At 50.5% G+C, this 24,000-nt stretch overlaps 1 protein-coding gene across 2 annotated transcripts in view; it reads left to right on the top strand.

The window, feature by feature from the left end:
- The window catches only part of LOC126581615 (tyrosine-protein kinase Btk29A), a 72,469-nt gene that overhangs the window by 12,576 nt on the left and 35,893 nt on the right, over positions 1 to 24,000 (top strand). Inside the window, exons 3-5 of one of the 2 annotated variants that reach the window (XM_050245406.1) lie at positions 745 to 840; positions 958 to 1,090; positions 1,284 to 1,427. In XM_050245406.1, the coding sequence (XP_050101363.1) occupies positions 745 to 840; positions 958 to 1,090; positions 1,284 to 1,427 (373 nt within the window). Of the gene's footprint in view, positions 1 to 744; positions 841 to 957; positions 1,091 to 1,283; positions 1,428 to 13,133; positions 13,256 to 24,000 lie in introns of those variants that run through there. The other variant, XM_050245407.1, reaches the window with a different exon arrangement.

Raw genomic sequence — 24,000 nt, 5'->3', positions numbered from 1 at the left:
CAACCCCTCCCTATCGTGTCCTGGTGGGCCAAGCCGGGTAGCAATGAATTGTGTGATGTGTGCATCGTTATGTTTCACCGTTTTGTGATGCACGCTAGCAGCATAACGGTTTCGATTTATTGATTTTTCTCTGTTGAAAAGTTGCTGATAGATGTTTGATTTTCCTGCCTTGGCCCGTTAACGCAAGAGACAAGGACTCATGCTCTCATATTCTTGTCCTCTGCGACGTTGAAACAGTTTCATCAAAGGTTCAATCAAAGGTCTGAGCGTGGACGAACGCGGTAATGTTGGTTTTTTTTTATTATGCTTTTATGTAGGAAAGTGCTGTTTGACTTCAAACTTAACATGCAAACATTCTTAAATTTCCTGCTTTTCCTCAATGCTTCTTTCACACCTGTCTGTGCACTTATGTCTGCAACAGCACGCTTTCATCATGCCATTCTGCTTCCCTTTCGCTCTTTTTCTCTCTCTCTCTTTCTCTACTTCATATCACTTTCACTTTGTCGTACCATTTCACCATCATTTTGCACCAGTTTCGCTGCTCAAACTCAACTAACTATGCTAATTTTGTGACAACCTTTTCGCTCACGCTTTGAAAGACTTAACCCACGCGTTTCACGTTTGGCGGTTTCGCAAAACTTTTGCTTCAACGAAACGTCTCGAAACTTAAACTCATCGAAAAATGTCCTCAATGTTTCTCTCTGTTTAAAACATGGCCACCACCATCATCCCACTCCCGAACAGAAACGACGCGAACGTGGCAGGATCAGCGTGAAAGGTGTGCGGCTCGTGGAACCAGCGCTGCTGCACGGCGAAGGCGGAGATGCTGCTGCACCGGATGTAAGTTTTATGATCCTCCAATGAACCTCCCCATCGTCTGCTTTGCAGCAGTTTTTTTTTTTCGTTGGTTCTCGACGGTCGTAGAGATTGCATGAGTGACGTTTCGTTTCGTTGCAGGGCTATCCGTTTCAAGTAGGATACTGTGAGAGTGACGGCATCTATCCGGGCACGACACTTCCCCAGTACACGCTCTACCTAGTGGCGGACAGCGAGAAGGACCGCACGGAGTGGATCTCGTCGATTCGGAAAGGTAAGTCTGGAGTCCCCTGGGGGAGGAGCATTCTTCATGGCTCTACTTCACCCAGACAGGCTTCCGGTGCCTCTTCTGCACCGGTGCAGTTGATCTAATTTAAAATATCTCTAACTTTCTTTTCCGTCTTCTTATTTTCTATTTTTCGGAACCTGCTGCGGATGCCAACTGGGTTCATTCTTCGTTCTCGTAGTGTGTGAGGAGTATAGTCCTAAATCGTTCAGCTATCATCTAGGGCTCTGGTTGGGTCGGAAGTGGTCCTGCTGTCGGAGCCTGAATCGACGTGCCATCGGCTGCCAGGCTGCAACGGGATGGCCAGAGTACAACAATAATCCAAGTGAGTGATCAATAGAAGTAAATACGGTCAGAGATGCATTCTAATTTGTAAAAACTGGATTGTAGTGTAGTCGGCGTTAAACTTACATTTTTGTTATTCTTACTGATTGACTGCTTTTGTAACAAATTATACGGATTAAGTAGACGACACTGTTATATAAATATTCCGGTAACATGTAAACTTTGACCTTTTATTGACGTTAGTTGGTCTGTAATGCATTTAGCGTAACTTCATATTACCTTTAAGCAAACGACTTGTATGGAATTTATGTTGGAATTTATGTGTTAATTGGGAAGATCTGCAATACAAGAGTGACCTTCACAGAACATTCACTTTTTAGATACATAAAGAAGACCTTAAGTGTGCTCTACCACCTACCAACGGTCTGTAACGATCAGATCCTCTGTCAAACAACCAACCACACCCAATCGCTTAAAACAGTGTTTTGTTATCTGTATGCCAACATTAGCATGATGTTTCAATTGTTTTACAACCATGCGGAATCTGCCATCGCCCGGATGCCCGGCTCGGTTCGGTTCGGTTCGGTTCGGTCGGTTAACAACTCAACAACCTGTCGTCAAGGTCGGAAGCTGCATCACACCCCGCTGAACATCTTTTATGAAGGGCTATTTGGAAGATGAAAACTCTCTTTTCATGCCCTGCGCGGCCACGTCGACACGTTTTCAAATAGCAGGTGCCGAGAGATAGATGGTGGCGTTTCGCGGCTGCTGCATGACCATACCTGCATCGTTGCTCCAGTCCCTGCTGTACCGTGTCCCTGCCTCGTTGCACCTGCCTCACTGTGGGCGCTTCATCCGAATGTTTGTGTGTCTGCTGGTGGTGGTTTTTTCCGTTGTCACCAGCGCAGCATGTATTAGAGCGAGCAAGCGACTGTGTTACTGCCAACATTAAGCATGGCTGCTACCTACCACAGCATAGGGGCCAATTAGACGTCACCTCACCATGATGACCTGACTGCTGGTTGGCTTTTTCTTATCGCACCATCCTTCCCTTTTTCGAACGGTTTCATCCATTTATAGCATGCAGCATAGTTGTGTCGGGTGTCGGTGGACCGCTTGGTTCGTACGTCTATGCGCGGCAGAGAAGAAACCGTCCTCGCAATTACACCGGATGTCACGGTAACCGGGACGACCGGGGTACGGTGTGCTGTCGCAGGTCAAACATTTAGCTTTTTCCATGCCAGCCAGCCAGCCAGTAGGCCGGCCTGTGGCATGTAGCTACCTGGTAGGTCGAGTCGATCGGTTAAACCGTGCCGAAAGGGAAGCAACGGAACTGACACGGGTCGGGCAGCGCTGTGTGCATCGTTCCGTACCTCTCCGGACTTACGGTGACGTACCTTGTTCTTTAGTTCGATCCCGAAAGCAGCGAGGCTTAAGGTATGCCGTTCATAAACTCAACTGCAACCAGTGGTTGTTTTGGTTGCTGTCACTGTTCGAAGCCTGTTCGGAAGGGACCAAGAGAGAGAGGAGTCCTGCTGTTGAGGAACCATTGACGAGGCAACGACAGGGCCCGTCGGTAGCGGTTTGTTCGCCTGTTCCGTTTTGGGCCTTTGGAATGCGTTGCTATTCGGTTTGCTGTAAAGAAGACATTGAAAAGGAGTCCCGAACACAGGCCCATGAACCGTGGAGATTACGGATCGTTGAAAGGATCGACCAAGAGTCCCTTGGTGTATGCGTAACAAATGTCTCTTTAATGCACCATCCTGAAGCCCGTGCCTAGCTTGTTTTCAAACAAGTGCTCCTGCAAGTTTGTTTCTTTGGTGGTTATCCTGTAGGAGACCGATCGTGTCCCATTTTCCTTTGCTGCTGGCGTCAGAATCGATTCGAAATGGCGCATGATCTGTTAATGCAGTTAAAGGTCGGTAGCGATAGCGAAAGAATTTCGGTAATTAGCCGTAAAGACGAAGGTCTGGTAGAGATTAGGTTGTGGTAGCTGGCTGTTAAGTGGGATGTGTCGCGCAGAAGCCAGCGCAACTAATTTTTCTCAACCTCGAGCGCTCTGCAACGTGTCTGCTTGCGTGCACAATGTTTAATGATATTCCATTACACCCTGCCAGCCAATTGGTGGTGGGGTGCTAATTGAAGCATGAACTCTAGCGCCACCGACTGCGCTTGGCACTGTTTAAACGCTTAATTCATTCACAAATCGTTGCTCCATCGCGCGCCTCGTGCATGCAATGCGCCGATGCGCCGATTAGAATTTCCCAGCCGGTTTACTTCCGTTTTCCACTTGGTCGGTCGATGTTTCGTAGTCGTTACTTTTCCGCATCTTACCACCTTGTGACTCATCATCATCACCATCATCATCATGTCATTTTCCACTCGCTTAGCGCTGATTTCCGAGAGCGATTTTAGCGATCACTGGCGGTGCAATTTGCTTTCGCTCACCCATCCGTCCACGGATGCACCGATGGTGAGTCAGGAAGGTGAATCAGTGTAGTGCTTCGTTACGTGTGTTTGAAGGCTGCTTTTTTAGAGAAGGATGCAGGGAAGAAAACCCGAGGAGATGGAACCGAGCCGAGTGTAGTTGATCATCAATCGGCAGCAATTTGCTTCTTGCTGATGCGCATCAACCGTAACCGGGTGCGCAACGCGGATTGCTGCTGCACGCTTGGAAGTAGCTGATCCTCTTGTGAGCTTAACTCGTCACCGCTCGGAAAGGAAGTCATTGAGAAATGGTGAAATTGTCTTTATTGACCTGTGAGGTAGCTGTTATCTGATGGAAGTGAAGGAAGGGAGAAGGGAGAATGCGTTACATCAGTGGCATCAGGTTGGGCTGGGGTTGCAATAATCGAAGGGTTGTTACATTGTCAATGATAAAACAAAACAACTTGTGGCCGATGGAGTTTGAGACAGTCGCTCTTCCTTGATAAGTTGATGAAGTGATTGATCGCAGGATCGAAACGTAAACAGGCAGCTCAATCAAACATCGAAATCCGAGGCGCATGGAATGTTTGTTGGGCAACAAATTAACTCATAAACGACGAAAGGAAGGAAGGAAGGAAGGAAAAAAACACACAAATGGAGGAAAATTAGAAGGAAGTGAACGATTGCGCCTGTTTGCAAGCCAAGGTTCGCGGTCTCGTTAATTTATTACGCGATCGTTTGACCTCCTTCGCGGAGAAGCGGCGGATCTTTTTGTAGAAACAAGCCGATTCCAAAACACGTTCGAGATTTGCAAATTGTTGCCTAATAGTGCCGCAGCAGTAGTTCTGCCAAACAGTAAATGGTTTGAAACCTTGACGATGAATACAGCATCACACCATACAGCTGCTCTTGAGCGTTGAGCTCATCTTGTGACGTAAAGCGACCGGAGCAGAGGATAAGGGAATCCCACTAGAATCATACCATGTAGCGTCAGCAGCAGCAAAATGATAGATCAAACGCTGGTCGTCCGCGTGACGGACAACGAAGACCTCTACGACGAAGACGACAGCGTGTAAACACGATTTCTAATTAGCGTCATTAGGCATTAGGAACTGTTTTTCGCTCCGCTGGCAATTTGACTGTGCGCGCGCGCGCGCCTAATGATGTGGCCCAGACACTGGTTGGGCCCTGGTTGCGTCGGCATTGCAATCGCTGGAAAGGAAACTCAAGGAAGGAAGGAAGGAATGGAAGGAAAGTGCGATCTCGATCGACATTTCTGTCTGTCCGGTAGATCTCTAGCACCGAGGATGGTCAGCCCGGCCAGCTGTTACAGGAAATGGATTCGTGTGGTTTATGCAGCGGGTAGGGCCGGCCCACCTGTCGTCGCTCGATGGCCCTCTGCTCTTGCGAACGTAATTAACCCATTTCTGTGTTGCATTCGCCGCATGCACGTTTGGTTTTTCGGGCGCGTGTTAAGGACACGTGCGACGAGGACGCGCCGCACACAAAGCGGACGATCTAATACACGGACGGATGTACATTTCCGGTCCCTGAACGTTTGGTTGTCCTTCACCCGTGGTGTAGTTGTTGGTGCGCGTTCACAGATCGTTTCACGTTCAAGAAACGGGCTCGATCGATCAACCTTTATTATGCTTTACAAGCTCTCCATTTAGCTCCAGATCGTCGTCTTCATCTTAAACAATCGGCTGTGGTGTGTGGTATTTACAGCCGGTTGGCGGGGGATTTTTTTTCTGTTGGAAATGAAAGATGGAAATCATTCCCGGAAAACGGTTCGAGATGATTCCATGCTGGAGGAGAGAGCGGGCGTTGGAGTCGTCTTCTCCGTACGACCTACCATCGAACCTGGAGGTGAGAAGAAGCGCTGCAGACGATCGAGAATGTAAATGCGATGATTTTTACTACCGAAGGTCCGTTCGTCCGTCATTTCGGGTTCGTCGCTGGTGCATACATTTAAATTTATTGTTTCTCGCGGTCCAGAGCGACGCTGACCACCATGCCGCGTTCCGTTCACCATGTTTACGATGGTAATATATTTTATTCGTTCCCCCTGTGACCCCACGGACATCGTTTCGGCGTCCATTGCGCGCGCATAATTCCTCTCTTTCGCATTTGCTCCGACGGGGCAACGCGGACTACTGCAGCGTGGATGGTGCTGCCGCGCAGTGAATGATGTACTCTCGATCCTTCTGGTGTTCTGTGTCGAAGCTTAAGCCTGGGTCCCGAATCCCGGCCACCGGGTGATGATGTGTGATTCGGTCGGTTGGACCTCGGCGTTGGTGATGCTTCACGGTGGGATCCGTTGCATCCCGAAATCCCATGGTCCCACCGTCCACTCCTGTTCCTATGCACTGAGTGGAGCTTAAGCGAGCGGCTTTTGCCAGCAGAACCACCGGCACCACCACCATCACCAACGGAGATTATTATCAGCTCGTTCGTTCTTAATTCCCGGAGCGAAGCGTAGCGATCGGAATCGAGGTGAGGCTTTTTGGTGATGTCTAGGGGCAGAATGGTGTAAGCAAGGGAGAAGGAAACGAGGAGGGGGACAATTTTCGGAGTGGATCATTGAGGAAGATCGACATTTATGCGTTTCAGGTGATGAGCCAGTGAGCGGTCGGTGTCTCTCCCGTTCCGTTTCCTTCGCTGCCGCGGAATGGAGTGCTACAAAGCCAGTAGTGCCAGGGAACCGTAAGAACCCGTCTTCATGCTTATTGTTCTCGTTTGTCGGGATTTGCTTCTGGTCCGCAGCTCTGCGGCGGTACTGGCGATGCTGAGTAACGTTTATGAGTTTTCGAAGCAATTTGAAGGGGGTACGAGATTTATGCTGCGCGCGGCTGCTGCCTTTCGCTCGCTCGTTCGCTCGCTCGTGTCCAACCATATGTCGTGTCGCGGCACGGGCTCGTCCATTGACCTTGCCAGTACCCCGCATGAATGGTTCTAATTAAAGGTGAGAGACAATTTTCTTTTCGGTTTTCCTTCTCTGCTTCTCTTTCTCTTCATCCCTATGGGACTCTGAGATGTTGAAGATGAAGTTATCTTTCATCTAAAGCCATAACATTATTCCCCCCCTGACCCGGGGGAACTCTGCGCTGGCAGATGGTTCATGTTATTTGAATACCGAGTGCACGACGGTACATTAAAGCATCAAAGGGGCGGCATATGAGCAATGGCCGGGCAGTTTGTTGCGATGCGATGATGATTGCGCCTCTGCCAGCGGAAAATGAAGGTAAGATCGTGTGCCAAAAAGGTGTCACGGTTGGCGCTGTGCCCACACGGGCTGGCCAATGTTTTGGTTGTGCTTTCGACGCCTTTATGTGCTGGGATAGAAACATGAAACCGTCGCACCTTCAACCGAAGTCATTTAGAAGTCGTTTCAGCGCTCGTTTGTTCCGGGTACCGGGATCGAACCCGGATCGAAAGATCGAATGCACGCTGGGTGTCCGGTCGCTCGAAGCTCAGCCAAAAGGCCGAGAGGCGCGCGACATGCCAACCTAACCAGCATCAGCACCATCAGCAACTCACACTTACAGCACACCACACGGCCAAAGTGTTGTGAAATCAATTTCAATAAATTATTCAAATGATCATCCTGTATGTGTGCACGCATGGACACACACAGACACTAATACTCCCTTTCACCTTCTCCGACAGCAGCAAAAGGGAACCACTGAGCCGGTTTCGTGGCCTGGTGGCTGGCATAGACACCGCCGCCACCGCCGCCGATACTATTGACGTCAGTCCGTGTCGTCCTGAACCGACGAGGACCATGGCGAAAGAGAAAAGAGGAAGCAGCGCAAGATAATTCAGGATTTCCGCACTCGTGTTCTCTACCCGGTCGCGGCCCGGTCGACCCGGCCGGCCAGCCGGCCGGCTTGGCCACCACCAAGTGCCAAGTGTTTGACCCTTCCGATCCTGGGACACCGATCGGAGCCATCGGCGTTCAGCCGACGGTCTGTTTGGGAGCGCTGGCGGAGCTGAGGCTTTACGAGCGACAAACAAGCGCAGAGATTGCAATTTACGCTTCCCATAAAACCATGCGCGGTTACGCGGCCAGCCGGCCCTTGACTGGGCGAAAGTTTCTCAAAGTTCCCCCCCTCCGCCTCTCCGCCGTGAAAGGAAAACGGGGCGTTGCCGTCGAAGCAACATTGGCTGGCCGGTAGCCGCTTTATCGGCATAACGTATGCATTAAAAAAAAGAGACAAAATTTGCCGATTTTTCCTGGGCAAACCGTCAATCGCATTGCAGAAACTAAAAATGCAGCATCAATAATAGTTATCTATGAGTCATCAGACAAAATTTGAAAGCTTTATCAGTCCAACTCTAATCGTGATGACGAAAAAAGCGAAGCAACTTCGTTCCGAGGTTTGCGCATTTCAAAAACGGTATCCTGACGCGACCAAAAAGATTATCGTGTGACACTTTGTGAGTGTCGGATATGGCCGTTTCAGTATCTACAAGATCTTGGCACTATTGCCCAACAATAATAGCATCACAAGAAGGCATAGTTCGGCACGGCCGACGACTCTGACCGACCAAAACCTCCAAAGGATGCTGATGACCGATACCGAGGAAAAAGTGGTTACATCGCTGCGTGCGATTGGCCGTGAGATCGGTGCAACGGCCCAAATAATTAAGAAGTATTTGGAGTACATAGCCATACATGTCAGAAAGCGAATATCCCGGCCACTATTCTCAGAGCAGCAATTAATGTCACAGCGACAGCGGTTGACCACGATCGTCAAGTTAATTTTTTTTGGCGCATCGCGGTGTGGCGGTGGTGAATGCACGCGATACCTATCTCAGTCTAGATGAAAAATTATTAAAAGGCACTTCATATTTTATTCCGCACGAAGAAAGTGAGCTCTAAAGTGAAATTCACTCACACACCAAGTTCCTCAAAAAGGCCCTCCATTGGCTAACAATCAGCTGCCCTTCTTTAACTCAGAACTGGTCGTGATCGGGAAAATTTATTATGCAAAGTGACTGTAGAAGGTTGCGTCAATCATCAAGGAACACTAATAGTACAAAGATCGGGGAGTCTGACCAGAAACGATACGCGAAGTGATCGTTAAACGAAATGAAGCGGTGATACCAAAGATTGCGAACCCGCTCAACGTCCCCCAGCTGCTGCCCATCGAAAATTTCTGGGCTAACTTTAAACGTAGGATCTATTTTAACAATTTTATTGGAAAAACGGAGGAGAAATTAAATGAAAAGACACAGAAATAGTTGAAAAACATGTGCACAAATATGTTTTTGACTACCATGTCGAAATTACCGTCTAACTTCCAGAATCCTACTCGGAATGGCGTAGAATTTTTTTGCTGATAAACTGATAAACTCTCTTTCCACATGTAATTTACAGAACTCAATTATCTGTCATACTGTATTTTTTATCGCCATTCAAATTTTGTCTCTTTTTTTTAATGCATACGTTAGCGTGTGCGTCGTCCATCGACTGGTGATGGTTGAGATGGGCATGATTGTGTCAAAGGCACAATCACGATGGTGGAATACGTTTCACCGTCCTGTTGTCCTGCGCTTTGGATACTCTGGATGGCAACCTTTCGCGCTGATGGTGAATGTTTTATTTATCAGATCCGTGCGGCTCCGTGGCGCGACCTTGCAGAGGACTCGCGAGTCGATTATGTCGAGTGCTGTGCGAGCTCACAGCCCGGGTTGTCGCTTGCTTGCGGTCGCTTTAGTGATTATTATTGGATTGACCTACATCTGGGCATTCGGTGTACGGCAAAGTTTCTGGAACACTACTCTCCGGGAGGGACGGGAATGCGATATTACCTTTACCACCGTGGTGCTGGTCATGCGGAACCGAAATGTGACAAACGTTCACCACCGATGCTTATGCTTGAAGTCAAACCGATAGGACAACGAATGGCCATTCTATCGTGGCAATTTCCGTCGCTCCAACCCGGCAGCAGAACCGTCTAAAGCACATGCTTTTAGTGTGGTTTAAAGCATTTGGATAATTCATTTGGACTTGACAAACTAGCCACCGGAATGGTCGCGAGACACGTGGGGCCCCCGGCGCTCGCCAGGAACCCATGATGTATCGCCCTTTACGCGCGCGGGTCCCTTATCTTCGCCGTTGTGGTGACCCTCATCGCCGTTCATAAATATCTTGGTGGACGTTATGTGCCCATGGGCATGCCTGGCTGGCGACTCAGTCCGGCGCACAGTCTTTGTCCGTCCGGTAGCTGTTATCAGCGCATGTCTATCGACTCCACCAGTCAGTCCAGTCCGCGCACATTGCATTTTCCTCCCAATTAGCAGCTCATAACGATTTACTTAGCCGTTTCGTTCTTGTTTCCCCGTTTGGTCGCAGAGACGCCCGGAAAGAGGTTTTCTGCGCCTTTTGCCAAATCATTTGTTTAAACACAAGTTGAGCGCCACAAGAGGGGTTTTTGTAGCCTTTGGCCAGGTTCACCGGTGCAGATCGCTCGGTACTCGGTTGTTGCGCCCGACATTCTGTGTGCCTCAAGAGTTCACTGTTGGTGGACTGTGCGAATGTGCAAAGTGAGTTCTGTTTGACCACCCAGGCCCAGGTGTGCATACTTGAAGAAGGTGGGTTTAGGTTAACAAGATTCTGTGTCCAACTCGTTGTTGTTTTTTTTTGGCGGTAAAAAACGAACTAACTTTCCACACCATTCGCTGTAATTGAATTAAGGAGTGTGGTCCGTGATTGTTGCAGACCCTTTTTTTTGTAGAACCTTTAACTTACAGAACGCGCTCGGTGTGCGGTAGTCTGCCAGCAAATCAATATGCTCCAAGGATCTTATTTGATTAGGTACCCTTCACTTTCTTCAATTGCTTCTGCTGCTTGTCGATTGCGCCTCTGGAAGATCCCTTTTTTATTGCTTCTTTATTGGTAAAAGCTTAACGCGGATCGTGCCAACCTTGGAATCCTTTCGCTTGGGCTTTTGTTGTTTCGTGTGCTAACCCACCACGATCTGCACGGTGTTGAGTGAAAAATGCAAAAACCACCTCAAAAACCGATCGCGACGCCGATCGGTGGCGAGCAAGGTATGTAATGAAGCCAACCACCAAACCAACCAACCAGCCAGCCACCCAGTGGATTCCCTTTGTGTGTGCGCGTGGTATGCGCAATGCCAATAAAATGTATTTCTTTCTGTTTTGGAACGACCCTTCCCTCGCTCGCTGGAGAAGGTGACAGAGGGTGGTTGGGAGGATGAGAGGAGGGAGAGAGGGAGTAGATTATTTATTATGCAGCACCACCATTTCACACGGGACACGGGCCTTAATGACAATGATCAACGATGGTGGTTGGCGTTTGTTGTTAAAGACGACGAAGACGATAATATTTGCGCGTGTGTTCTCTCGTTGTACCGCCGCCGTCGTCGCCCTCTGTATCATCTCTCCTTCTCCTCTGCGTCCTCCTCCTCGTTGACTTGGCTGCTTCTTTTTATCGTCGCCTCTATGTTGGCGACGAGCAAAAACACAAAAAAGGAAATGTTGCGAGGAAACAAATCTTACCAACAGCACTGGCACCAGCACCAGCACCGACAGCAGCAGCATGACGGTGGTATCGGGTCAGTGCCCCTAGGTGGGGCAGACACTCGCTCGCGGACTGATCCCCACAAGCAGCAGCAGACACAAAGAGAACCGAACCGGAATGGAGGTTTATCCCGTGTTTCGTTGTTTTTTTTTTCGTTCATTTTATTTCGGCAGAAGAAAGGTGTATTTACTCGCTTCCCTAACTCCGCCTCGTGGTGTTGCATCATCGGATTAGAGCAGCGGGATGCTGCTCTCTTTCGTCACAAAGAGATAAACGCGTTCTTTAGCGTGAAGGATAGTTTCAGTGGGTGTGACGATGTACAGGGAGAGAGAGAGGTCCTTTCTCATGTTAAGATACTTAACTAATCATATTCTCTTCATTCTCCTTTCAGGTAAGTCCTGCCATGCATTAAACACGAATACCCTTTTTCGCGTAAGTATTTGTGTGGGGAAACATTATTCGATCGTTCTAATCTAGTTAGTATCTGTTTCCGAGAGGATGCTCCTGCGGTAGAGAAATGCTTTTATTAAGAATATCATTTCTTTTGAGCGAAAGAAACTATGCAGAACTGAAATTTATTGCAACTGATCTATCTTCATCGAGAGTTAAATCATCCAGTAATCGTGAGGGATTACTTCGATCCAACAACCATGCCATGATTGCCTTCCTGGCAATCACTTAATCATCCACTGGTACCCCAGGCAGCAGCATCAGCAGCTCAATTGCCTTCAACGTACTTGATGCGTAAGCCCGGACAGAACAATGAAAGATCATGTTTTCTTTGCTCACCTGGTGTGCTCTCGTTCTTCGGTGGCACGATCCCCGAAACCGAATAGAGCAGCAGCACCAGCAACAGAGCATCCCCCCACCTTGCTCGTACGGAAGGGGGGGGGGGGGGGACGCGAACGCACGACCTGTTGCAGCATGTTTGGGGTCGTCTCGCTTGACTGTGTACGTGTTCGGGATCGTCGTCGGCCACGCACGCATACATTAAGCTGATCCGTGGTACGGCGCCGCGACACCGTGGCGAGAATTGAACCATTTTTCTTCGAGATAAGAGCTAAAGCATGCCTGCACCCACTGAGCAGTGTGAGCGAGATGCAAATGCACGTAATGTCTTCCCGATCCTGGTCCTTCCCAGGTTGCACTAGGGAGCAGGCTTACGACGGACCCGATGCAGCTTCTTGGCACTTGCAGCAGCAGCAGCAGGAGGGAGCTCGAAGGAAGATCGCGACGGCAAAAAGCACATGAAACTGATGATCAGCTTCGGCCACCAGTGAAAGATGTGTGGAGCAGAAGATCTGCTACCAACACTAGCGAACCCGGAGGTACCATCACCTTGTTGGACGGGCTCAAGAACTGGAACAAGATTCGTCGAATATAGGAACCGAACCGCCTGGGATGATCGCTGTCGAGCTTTCAGTCGCTCTCTCTCTCTCTCTCTCTCTCTCTCTGTCTCTCTGTCGGTCTCTGTGTCTTCGAGATCACTCGCTCACACTCGTCGATCCCTTGCCGCTATGATCGCTTTCTTCCCGGGCTGAAGTGCTTACCCTGATCTTCGAGCCCTCCCATCCGAGGCACCGATCGCCAGATCGTCAAGGGGATCGCCTGCTGTCTGTGTTGGTGATGTTGCTGGTGTCTCACGCTCGTGGTGTGCGTACGTCCCGTCTCGGGCGTACATGTTCGAGCATGATCGTGCGGGCGGACCCGCGATCGTGTGTTTTGATGGCACGGTTTTCGGGAGGAGGTGCGCAAGTACAGATCCAGCCGCCGTACGCTTCGGACGTCGGTCGCTAGTCGCTCCTCCAATCCTCGTCCAGTAGTGGGCAAGTTGCGCGTTCGAGTCCGCGAATCCTAGCCGCATCCTAGACCTTGTTTTACCAACTTTGGTTAGTTGTGTTGCATTGTGTGAACTCCAGTGTATTAGATATAAGGATTGTCTTAAGAGTAATGTGTTGTCTAATGTAACAAACTGCCCGTCGTGACGTCGTAGGGCTATAAGGTGATCCTCGCGAGGACCTGTGCGGGAGAAATGAAGGGAGCTGAACTCATCATTCAAGGCCAGATGTGCCACTAGGTCGCTCCAGCACTAGGCCAAGGGCCGTTGGCGAAGAATTTATGAGAAGAAAAGATTGATTGAAAGAGAGGAATCGTTTTCGAAAGTTATGCTGATCGACAGCGATCATCACCAGCGGCCGGGCGGGCGACACACTGACGGTGTCTTGTGGGTGTGTACTTGTGTGTGCGTGGTTGTGTTTCGACGAAGCAGTGGAAAGCTAAGCCCTGGTCTGTCCAAAGTAAAGTGTCACCAGACAGAAGGGGAGAGAAAGAGAACGAGAGCGCGCATAAGAAAGGAGTAAAAGAGTGAAAGAAGCTAGATTGACAAGTGTGTGATCGGTAGTGACTTCTGACTTCGCGATCGGGCATCGAAGAAGGGAGACAAAAAGGCCTTGCCTCTAAACACAGCCATGTCCACTGCTTCTCGCCAAACAAGCGCTCGGACAAAACAGTTTCGATCCTCCTTCTCCTGGTCCTCCAGCATAGATTCCCCGTGTTTTCTGGTCTCGCGCGATATGTTTTCTTCCTTCTCCTCGGTGTGCGCTGGCGCTTCCAAGCCAGGCAAGAGACACATTCGGGGGAACCCTGTCCTGTCCCTTGGTGTGGCCTCTCCGTGGTTCGGCGGCACTCTGTGTATCTGTGTTGGATGGCGCACCATGTGTGTCTGCGTGAGCTGCGCCGCTGCCAGCCGTCGCTGTCGACCTGTTTGCCTGGCTGGCTGGCTGGCTGCCTGCGCGATATATAATTGGAGACAGGTTTTGCCTCCATCCCGCCATCCCGCTATCCCCTTCCAACGGGCAACCAACTAACCCGTTCGATAAAGTTGGTGTGTGACGTGAAGGGGGTCTTTGTTTTGTTTTAGGCCCCCCGAAAGAACTTCGTTTCTTGTTGTCGCTGCTACTCCGAAGATCAGCCTCCGTCAGCGAGATCGGCGAAAGTGCACGTACGCGTGTGCACGGATCGCGTCGCGGTCGCGGCCGCATTTTTTTTTTATTGTCGTTCGGAGCGATTTTTTGGCGAAAGTTGGTCCGTGACTATAAGAAGCTGACCGGTGGTAGGATAGGGAGTGTTGCGGCGGATGTGCGGATCTGGGATACCACCATCACCATCACCACCACCTCCGATACGAAAGGCGATCTGTGGAGGAGTGTGCCTTCGTTATGCAAATGGTCAAAGTTCAATGACTCGCGCTTAATGGTGTCACGAGTTGTTCGCGAGCAGCAGACCAATCATCATGATCGTCGCACGCGCGCGCGCGCGCGTTCTTGCACATCTTGAGCAACCTCTGGACCTCAAGTCGTTCCACGAAGTTTATGTTCATTTGAAGCCTTTCAGTAGAATCTTCTGGCGCATAAAGTCTGCTGCTGGCTCTCTCATACTTTGCTCGCACAGTCCCCCCTGTCCGGGTACATCAGTTGCGAGTTCGAGAAGTGATTTTCCATTCAAACGATTGCCAGGCAGCCAGCCCGGTGCACGCTGACGGTGGTGGCTTCTGGTCGAGCGACCGACCGTGCAATCGCCTGCGGAGAAAACGCTAAAAACCGGTTAATCTCTAAGCCTTCAAGAGCTTCTCGATAACTAAAGTAGGCAAACGGGGCCGCCGTCGACGTCGTGTGCTCTCGCGATGCTGCCGATGGCTGCGCCCAGCACCAAGCCAGCCAGCCAGCCACAGAAGTCCAGCACAGGGAGCAGCAGCAGCAGCATAGGTTATGCGAAACCCCACCGTTTGACAACACCACGCGAGACGGTCACACGGGATGGTGCTTAGGTTGTTTGCGTATGCAAATGCGTCGTCGTCGTCGTCGTCGTCGTTGTCGTGCCATCAGCAGTGCACACCTCACCCAACAAGGAACTCGCGAATTCTTGCACAAATCAGCGAAAGGTGCGCAGCATCGCGCGCAGCCCGAGTTGTCACATTAATGTTCCGCTCACACTCCCGACGCTGGTTTGCAGCAGCAGTGTTGTTGAAGCTTTTTGGGGGGTTTTTTTTCGCTCCACCGTGGACTCTCCAGATCGAACCTGGGGAACCTTATTTTTCTTGTGTGTTTTTGGGTTTCAGTTGTGTTCGATCACTCGCTCTCACCATCGCCTATCGTTCGAGCTAACACCGCGATCGGAGTTCGTCGCGAAAAGTAAGAAAAAAAGAAAAGCCATAAAAACGGGTTCTAGCGGGCGGTCAAGACGGATTGAGGAGGTGCCATTTGTGTGCCTGCAGCGTGGCGAATGCGATTTCGAACTCCAAGCCCCCACCTCCCTCACCGTTTAATCCAGAGGGGGCAAGAGGGGGCCTTGGTGAATGTGCGCGAAACGTAACTCCGGTGGGTGCGGACCGAGGAGCAATGTTGGTGCTGGTGCTGCTGCAGCTACAGCTTGACGCCAGGGAGTACCGATAGCGCTGGCGGTGGGCACAGAGGCTTATGCCTGTCTGCCTGTCTGCCGTCCACTCTCTCCCACCCCGTTCTGACAAGCGAGATCCGATCACAAGAAGACTGTGTTACGTGGTCGGCGATGGCGGCGGCATCGGCGACTTTTGAGAAATTATCCCGAGTCGCCCCGAGCCCGCTCGCTCAGGCACAACAATGCGCCCCTTTTGTTTGTGGCGACAGGCGACACGATCACGCGGGGTTGCGCTGTGCGTTTGCTGCGCTTGGAACAACTGCATTCGCGCGGTTCGCGAAGATAGAGCCGAAGGGGTCATGGTAAACACCGTACTCTCGAGCTTGCCACGGAGTAGTGTGCACAGGCAGCAGCAGCTGCTGCTGCTGCTGATGCCAATTGATGTGGCATAGCCAGCCAGCCGGTCCGGAGGCCGTTACGTTGGTAATACCTCTCCTCTCGCCCCCCGGGGGCTGTCGTTCACTTGCCGCAAACGCAATGCGGGGCGATATCAAGATATTGAACGGTCGCAGTCAATCGATGGCTTAATGCATCGACCAAATGATCTTTTGCGGTGACAGGGAGTAGGGTTCCCGGGAGGGGTGGTTTTTGTCCTCTGGTACGCTATCGTAGCACGCAAGCTTCACATCCGTTCCAGAGGCTTAGTCCCAGGTGAACGCGGTGGGATAATGGAAGTCGAGAGAGTCTGCCTTTCAACGGTCTGCCTGCCGAACGTTCTAGAGTTGCGATCGGACATTTGCGAAATGTGATACCGGATCAATAGGCACAGGCATTGGCGTGTCCTTAGAGAGATCATTCTCCAGATCATTCGATATCAACCGCACGCTCTCCTGTCTGTCAGTGCCGTTGCGTTAACAACGAAACATCGTGACTCATGGCAATGGTGACGGTGAAAGATACTTCTTTTGTGCCGGACACCAACACAACGCATAGCGCGCTTGATCATGCTGCAGATGGCAATTTTTCGCACCTTTTGGCCGATCGCACGCACTGCATTAGAGTGCCCTGGTGTTGTTGTTGTTGTTGCTTGCGGTGCTATTTGTTGAAGGCAATTGTGGCTGCAAAGACGTTGACCGTGCTCCGACTGGCGGCCTCATCAATTGGCCAGTTCTTGGAAAGTCCCGTCGAGTGATCGAGTTGAGTGGCGCGTGGCCTCGCCTGCTGCTCTCGGTCGGTGGTGCCACTTGGCGCTCGGTGTGAAGGTCACGTGTCAACGGTTGGACATCCCCAACGTTGTGCGGAGATGCTGTGCTGTACACCACAGTCTCTCCCAGCAATGCTGCGACAGGTTTTCCAACGTGCGGAAGCCTCTGCTCCACTAGCGCGCCGCCGCGAGAAGATGGCCACGAAATCATCATCTCGCCAAAAACCGGTCACTGGCTCGCATCGGTATTGCGTGGTGTGTGCCCCTTGTTTTTGGCTTGTAAATCACCGCTGGTTCCCTCGGATGCCCACCGCTGGAAGCTGTGTGTGATGCCCATAATGAGTGGCGGTTGGAGAACAGGTTTCGCTTCGATTCGTTTCTTCTGCAACGCAAAAGAATCGCGTTCTCGCGTGCCGACGAAATCGAGTTTACTGAAAAACAACAAATTGATCGAAGAAAGTGTTTCATTGAAGCTCTGAGCGCAGTGACGCAATTGTTCTTTGCGCCCTGAACGGACCAGGAGGTGACCGAAAAGAGATGCCAAATTGTTTCCCACAGCCACAAAGCCTATCTACGACGATCGCGCGGCATTCCGGTGGTGGCGCCATTTACTACCGCTTACGATGGTTCGGTTACTGCGCGGCACCGATCGGTTGGTTGGATCGGAAAATGATTCAATCATAATTCACTTTCGATTTTATCCAACCACCCCGGGGAACACAGCAGCAGCACAACAGCAGCAGGCACAACCGTTTGTTGGTGGTTTTTTTTCCCGTTTTTCCGTTTCCATCGCAAATTCACTTTCGCTCGCGAAAATTCAACCATTTTTCTCGCTCGTTTATTTCTTTTTTAGGTTTTTAGTCAATTGTAGTACATTCGGTGGTTGGTTCGGTCGAAGCTGTTTATTGTGCGCACTTTTTTGATGACTGTCGACGGATGAGGCTGGGGAATGAGGAAATTAAGGCCGCCGTACGGGAATCCCCGGTCGGCAGCGGTCCGGAAAATGAGGACACGCTCGGTGGATTATTATTTTATCATCGCGGAGACTGCAAATGGGTTTTCGGTTTGGGTTTGCGGATTTGCGACTGGGGCGCGCGTGCGGTTGCGTGCGTTGGCTTTCCTTCGGTCGCTTGTGGCCGAATGCGTTGCGTAGGAAAGTGAATTTCGGATGTTCGGATGATTGTACGCGCTGCGATTGTTTTTTGGCCGTGTGCCTGTTTTGTGCCATTTTTTTGGATGAGGAAGTCGAACGGGGCTTGATGCTTGTGTTGCAATGCCGGAAAATGAAACGTCGTCGTCATTTCGTGTAATGCGTTTGAGGGATGCATTTTGAACCGTGTGCACCGTCTTATTCGTCTGAAGTCATCCGTCGATGGTTGATTGCTTACGGTTGCTAGTGAGGAATGCGTGCTTTCTCTCCTCAGCCATCATATCTATTCACATGGAATTGGATATTTGAGGAAGTTATGCAAGCTTTCAGGTGCATTTTCAGAAGTGAAATGAAGGAGAGGACTAGAGAGTGGCTCAAGATAGATAGTTTTTGCAAATTTTTCGGTATTAATCAGAAATTTTGCTTAACAAAATTGTTAATTTAAAACTACAATTAGAGTCAGCTACGACCACAATTAGACTGTTTGTGGTTACATCCTAGGTATTATCGCCAGCATGACCACAATTAGAATTCCCTCAACAAGTATCGAACCACCAAACATATAGAAAGTGCCCAACCTTGCAATCAAGTTCAGCTTCGTTCACCGTCCCGCGTATTCTGACCGTTCTGGTCGAAAAAAAGGAAAGGATATGTCACCCTTTTATCAATCCAAAATGAGGCCATGGTCTACGGCCTGTGAACCTGGTTCGATTGCTGGCTGGATGGCTGACTGGATGAAGAACGTAACCTTAATTCCCTGCTGCCGAATGGAACCGAAAAACGAGTTCAAGTCGCCGCCGTCGCCGCTACACCACCCCATTTCGAATTGATCCCCCTGGTTTTTTGACGAGTGGACGCGACACTTACTAGCTCGCCAGTGGCTGCGTGTGACGTATCGTGCGAACCTCCTCACACCCAGTGCCCAGAAATCCGACAATTTCTGGAGTATGGGATGGGATCTAGCGACTACAACATTGACTAAACAACTTTGCTGATAGTTCCGGACCGGACCCAGGACCAGGGCACCAACATGGGTTCCCGTGCGCCTTTTGTACCTTTTCCAGGTTAACGAGTACCGCAAACGCCGGTTTGTGGGTGGTGGGTGTGCGTAAGGGGTGGGGAAGAGATTGATTTTTTTTTGGCGCACTTGGCCACATGTATCGCTCACGAGGGACACGGCCAGAACCATGGCTCGGCACTTCGCCCCCCCGAGCGCAACTGGTTCGTTCGTTCCCGATTCGCGATAGAAAATCGCCCGAAAATAGGTCGCCAGTGAATAGGTACCGAAGGAAAATCGTAGCGTAAGCACGAAGGGAACCAATTCAGGCGTTTGTATGGGGGCCAATTTTTTTCAAACCGTTCGACCTACCGTCCCGATGGAAGTAGAAGCTTATCGAGGGGAAATGAGCGCAAGTAAAGTACAATCCATCCCCAGAGCACACCGAAAGGGCCCCGAAAGTACTACTACCACCACGGTTTCACCGTGACCGTCGACGCAATTTTCCGCGATTGATGACTCGCTGGTCGGTTGGTACGAAGTTAATTTTTTGGAAGCACAATTTGGACCTCTGGTCGTGGCCGCGGTTGGGTTGGGCCAAGCGCCGTTCTCCTCCATTTTAGACATTCAGTTCGCTGCCGCCAACGTCAATCCAACCCTCTCGCGGGGTTCGTTGACCGGTGTTGTTTGCTGCCGGCACGTGTATCTACTGTCTCTCATTTCTCGGCCACGGAGTAGTTAGCTCAGACCATCGAAAAACCGATGGGAAGTGAGATGATGATGTTGCTAGTGAGGCGCGCCCCGGATCTTAGTCGATCGTAATCGTTGGAGACATTGTACGGTTTGCTCTGCACCGTAGCAAGCGGAAGGAAGCTAGCAAGGAAGGAAGGAAGGAAAGTAAAAGTAATTTCGATTAAAAGCCGAAAGAAAGCGTTACCGAAACCATTTACGGCGACGGCGATGGCGACGAAGACGACGAGTGTGCTTAACATGACCGCTATACGGCCTCAGTTTCTTCCTTCTTGCTTTCTCAATTCGATCTTTGGATATGGCTTTGGTTCCGAATCGGATCCATCGGAGCGGATGTGTGGAAGAAGTGGATTACTGCTGGGGGGATGAGCCTCCACCCGTTTTTGCTTTCATTGTTTGTTTTGTTTGTTTTAAGCTTAGGGCACAAACAGCTCCATTACAGGTGCGATCGAAGGCTAAAGAGAAACTATTCCCTCATTAACTGGCCGTGTAATTGATTTCCACCTTTTGCTGCGCGATGTAGGTTGAATGCTTGTGGAAAGGAGCAGCACTTTAATCACTTTCGATAGCATTCGTCTGGCGCTTGGTGATGGATGTGATCGTTGAAGAACCTCCTCGGGAAGGCCCAGCAGCGTTGCGTTCAAACTTTTAGCTACAAGAATCATGTTTCATCACCACCCCGCTCAGGTCTCAGTGGTTCAACCAATGCGCTGTTGTCTACCTTATTGAGCGGCTGTCCTTCGATGCCGGCGCGCTCTGACTGGCACTGGATAAATATAAAAGGGATTTGTTTGGTGTGGGGATCATATACAGCTCCTCTCGCTGGGTGATCACTTGAACAGATCGAGATCTATCATTATGATGCCAGTTCTTGAAATGCACTCCCCATTGACTGCACACTTTGTCCTCCTCCCCTCAAGGAGGAGGGCTTTCTTGTGGCTTTGCTTTCATCGTCACCTTCACCGGTCGCACTCCAGCGCGAGATGACTGGATGGATGATGACGACGGCACGGCACGGCACCCAGGGTAATAACAATATTTTTGCGCAAACAGAGCACCCTGCTCTCGACCTTGGCCGCGCGGCCAAGCTACGCTGCGATGTCCCGGGGAGGGTTATTATGTCTTGTTTAACGAGAGACGCACTCACTCGGGCGTATGTAATGGAGATCAAGTATCGATGGCACCCCGAGACCCGAGAGCAGCATTATTAGTCCAAGTGAATGTAAAACCTCGCGTTCCGTGCCCGCTGTGCCGCCTGCCTGCAACTGCAACCTGTAATTTGAATAAGTTTTTGTGGTTTTCCTGTTTTAGTCCCCCGGCTCGTTCGCTGGCCTGCTCCCGCGAGGGGGCGGGGGGGGGGGGGGGGGGGGGTACGCACGTAAGGCCATTTGGTGTTTGGTGTCCTTTTAGCAAAGCGAGAGACGCGGGCTAATACTGAAAGGGGATTAACTGGTTTTGCGTGTCAAAGCGGTAAACATATGGCAGGCAGCCCGAAACCACACCTTTTTTGACACATAGCAAGCACGACTGGACCCCAAACAATTTGTTGTCTTGTGTTGGTGCTTTGCGTTTTTGACGAATGTCTTGAATCTACTTGAACGATGCAATTGGCGACAATTATCGGCAGCATAATGAGCCTTCATTTTGCTCCGTATCCTTCGGGCACGCACTTCGATCTCATTTGTTGTTATTAAAAGGATCGTCTGGAGTGTGGTTAGAAACGACCCTGCGAAACATAAGAATTCGGAATGAGCATAATAATTATTCTTGCGCTCTCTTACTCCATCGGTTTTAGCTGATTCGAATGAAAACAAATGAACGTCAGTTTGAGATAGAACCACCTTTGAAGGTGGCATCTCTCAACCAATCCTTCTCTGGTGGCCTATAGCGTGGCAATGGAATCTACAGCGCACCGATCGTCACCTGCATGCAACCATTTGTTGCCAATTCTGCTGATTGATGAATGATGATGGTGACGATGATGAGGTCTGTTCGTTCCGTTGACGGTCGCCTGGTGGTCTCTGATCTTGGTTTCGATCTAGCCAAAGCCACCGGCACACCAGCGACTCCGTAGTCTGGCGCACTATGGGGATAATGAGGAACGCGAAACCACAGCATCGATTGAACGCACATACCGTGCTGTGCACACAAGCAACCAATCCTGAGACGATCTAGGAGCGAATGGCAACGCGGGTGAAGGGTAATAAATATTCGTGGCGCATAAAATTGCACCACACCGCCATCGCACTAGCGACGACGGAACGAAACAAACCAAACTGAAGAAAAAGAAATATCCTCGTAAACAGCTTCGTATCCCAGTCTCAACGGGGTTCCAAAAGGGGTGCGATACACGGGGCGTGGTGGTGACATGTTTGCTGAGCTGTGTGTTCGCAACAGAAGTCTTCAATTAAGTTTTTACGAGGTTTTATTAGAACCGTCTGCCTGTGTTTGTGCGCGTGTACGTGTGTTGGCGTCTGTTTTGATGGACCTGCTCCGTTTCAACCAACTGTTGTGGCCAGTGTGTATCGTATCGTATCGTTTAGGATGCATTTCATGCCCGGCAATAAGATGTTTAGATGAACGGCTCGTCATGATGATGATGATGATGATGATGATGCAATCGTTCCAGCGCGCGGTGATGAGTGTGATCGCCGAGCCGTGCGCCGACTGGAGAGCAGAACTTGTTGGTCGCTGGGTTCTGCCTGCTGGCTGGAGGTCAACGTCTGCTCTGCTCACCCATGGAGTAGCTGTACCCGATGTTGATGTTGATGTGGTGCATGTTCATGTTCTGTTTAGTTTGGCCACAGTCTCGTGCCGCTGTCGTGCGGAAGGGGCTGTATTTGGTGTTATTAGATGGTACAAGCATCGCGACGAAACGTAATTACTTGCACAGCCTTACTTAAAGGCGCTGGGATTTAATGGTTTTTCGTTAGCGGTGGACTGAGGCTGCCTGCTTCCTGGGTATGTTCACCTTGAGGGCAACTATGGCAAACCGGAGGTTGTGAGACTACAATGTTTGTACTCCTTGGTCCTCGAACCAGCACAAATTTATCTGTTGAGAATAAATGCAGTTAAGCATGACAAACATCAGATCAGCAACTGGAAGTAGTTTTAATTAAATTGACATCTTGTTTATCTCAGCGCAGATGATTCAGATTGGAATCCTTTCACGTATGATTTCAAGCTCCACTGTTACCTCCATGATCTCTCTGGTGATCTCTCTCTCTTTCGTGTCATTCCTCATCTGCAATCAGCATGCAAACAGCGCACATCAATCAAAAGCACCATGCGCGTACGGCGTAATGATGCTCCAGAATCCAGTGGGGACAAACATGTGTTACAGGTGTCGTCCTGCCTCGCACAAGGCCGCATGCTCTCTTAGCATACCCGCCCGGGGGGCTGGGCCCAATAACTCACTGCCACGCCACGCCATGCCTCGCTCTCGTACCTTAATTTATTTGCTATTTATCTTCGCGGTGCGCGGTGTCCGGTGCGTAGCAGTTTCTCACACATCGCGCTATAGTGCGGCCCGTAACGCCCTTAGCCCGTCAGCCCGCGCGTGTGTACCGCTTGGTGGTGACCACGCACCAGCCCCGCAGCCGCAGGTTTATGGGCCTCGCAGCCTCCCGCAGCTATGCTTCTTCTGCGAGATTGAGCTGGCTGGCAGTCAAGCTGACTGTGGCCGGTCCTAGCTCTTTAATGGGTAATGAATATAATTATCATTACTTTTATTATTGCTTCGTCGTCGTCCTCGTCGTCGCCGTGGTTTTTCGCGTGGCAATCGGGGGCTGCCGGGTGTGCCCACTTGCTTCTCCAGTGCAATGGTACGCAATTGGTTGCTGCGCTACGGACACGAGCGTTAAGAAGATCGACACGATCTTCGCGTGGTGGTGCTTCGAAAAGTGGGACACCGTAGCCTCCGGGGTGTGGCTGCTGTTGCTGCCATTCGCTGGCTAGAACGGGGCATTTGAACCCACCGTGGTGGTGATGGTGGCGTTGGATAGAAGCACACGCAACCGACAGTTCGACTAAATGTGCGCGACCGATGAGTTTTTCGCTCACTCGGTCGTGTGGAGAAGGTGGACCATCGGTGATTGATCTTCTGCTGCGGTGCCGCTGATCGGACGTGTGCGGTTGT

Source organism: Anopheles aquasalis, chromosome 2 (genome assembly GCF_943734665.1).
Source record: "Anopheles aquasalis chromosome 2, idAnoAquaMG_Q_19, whole genome shotgun sequence".
NCBI classification, from domain to species: Eukaryota; Metazoa; Arthropoda; class Insecta; order Diptera; family Culicidae; genus Anopheles; species Anopheles aquasalis.
The sequence above is the reverse complement of the archived record's forward strand: the minus strand, read 5'-3'. Positions and strand labels throughout refer to the sequence as shown.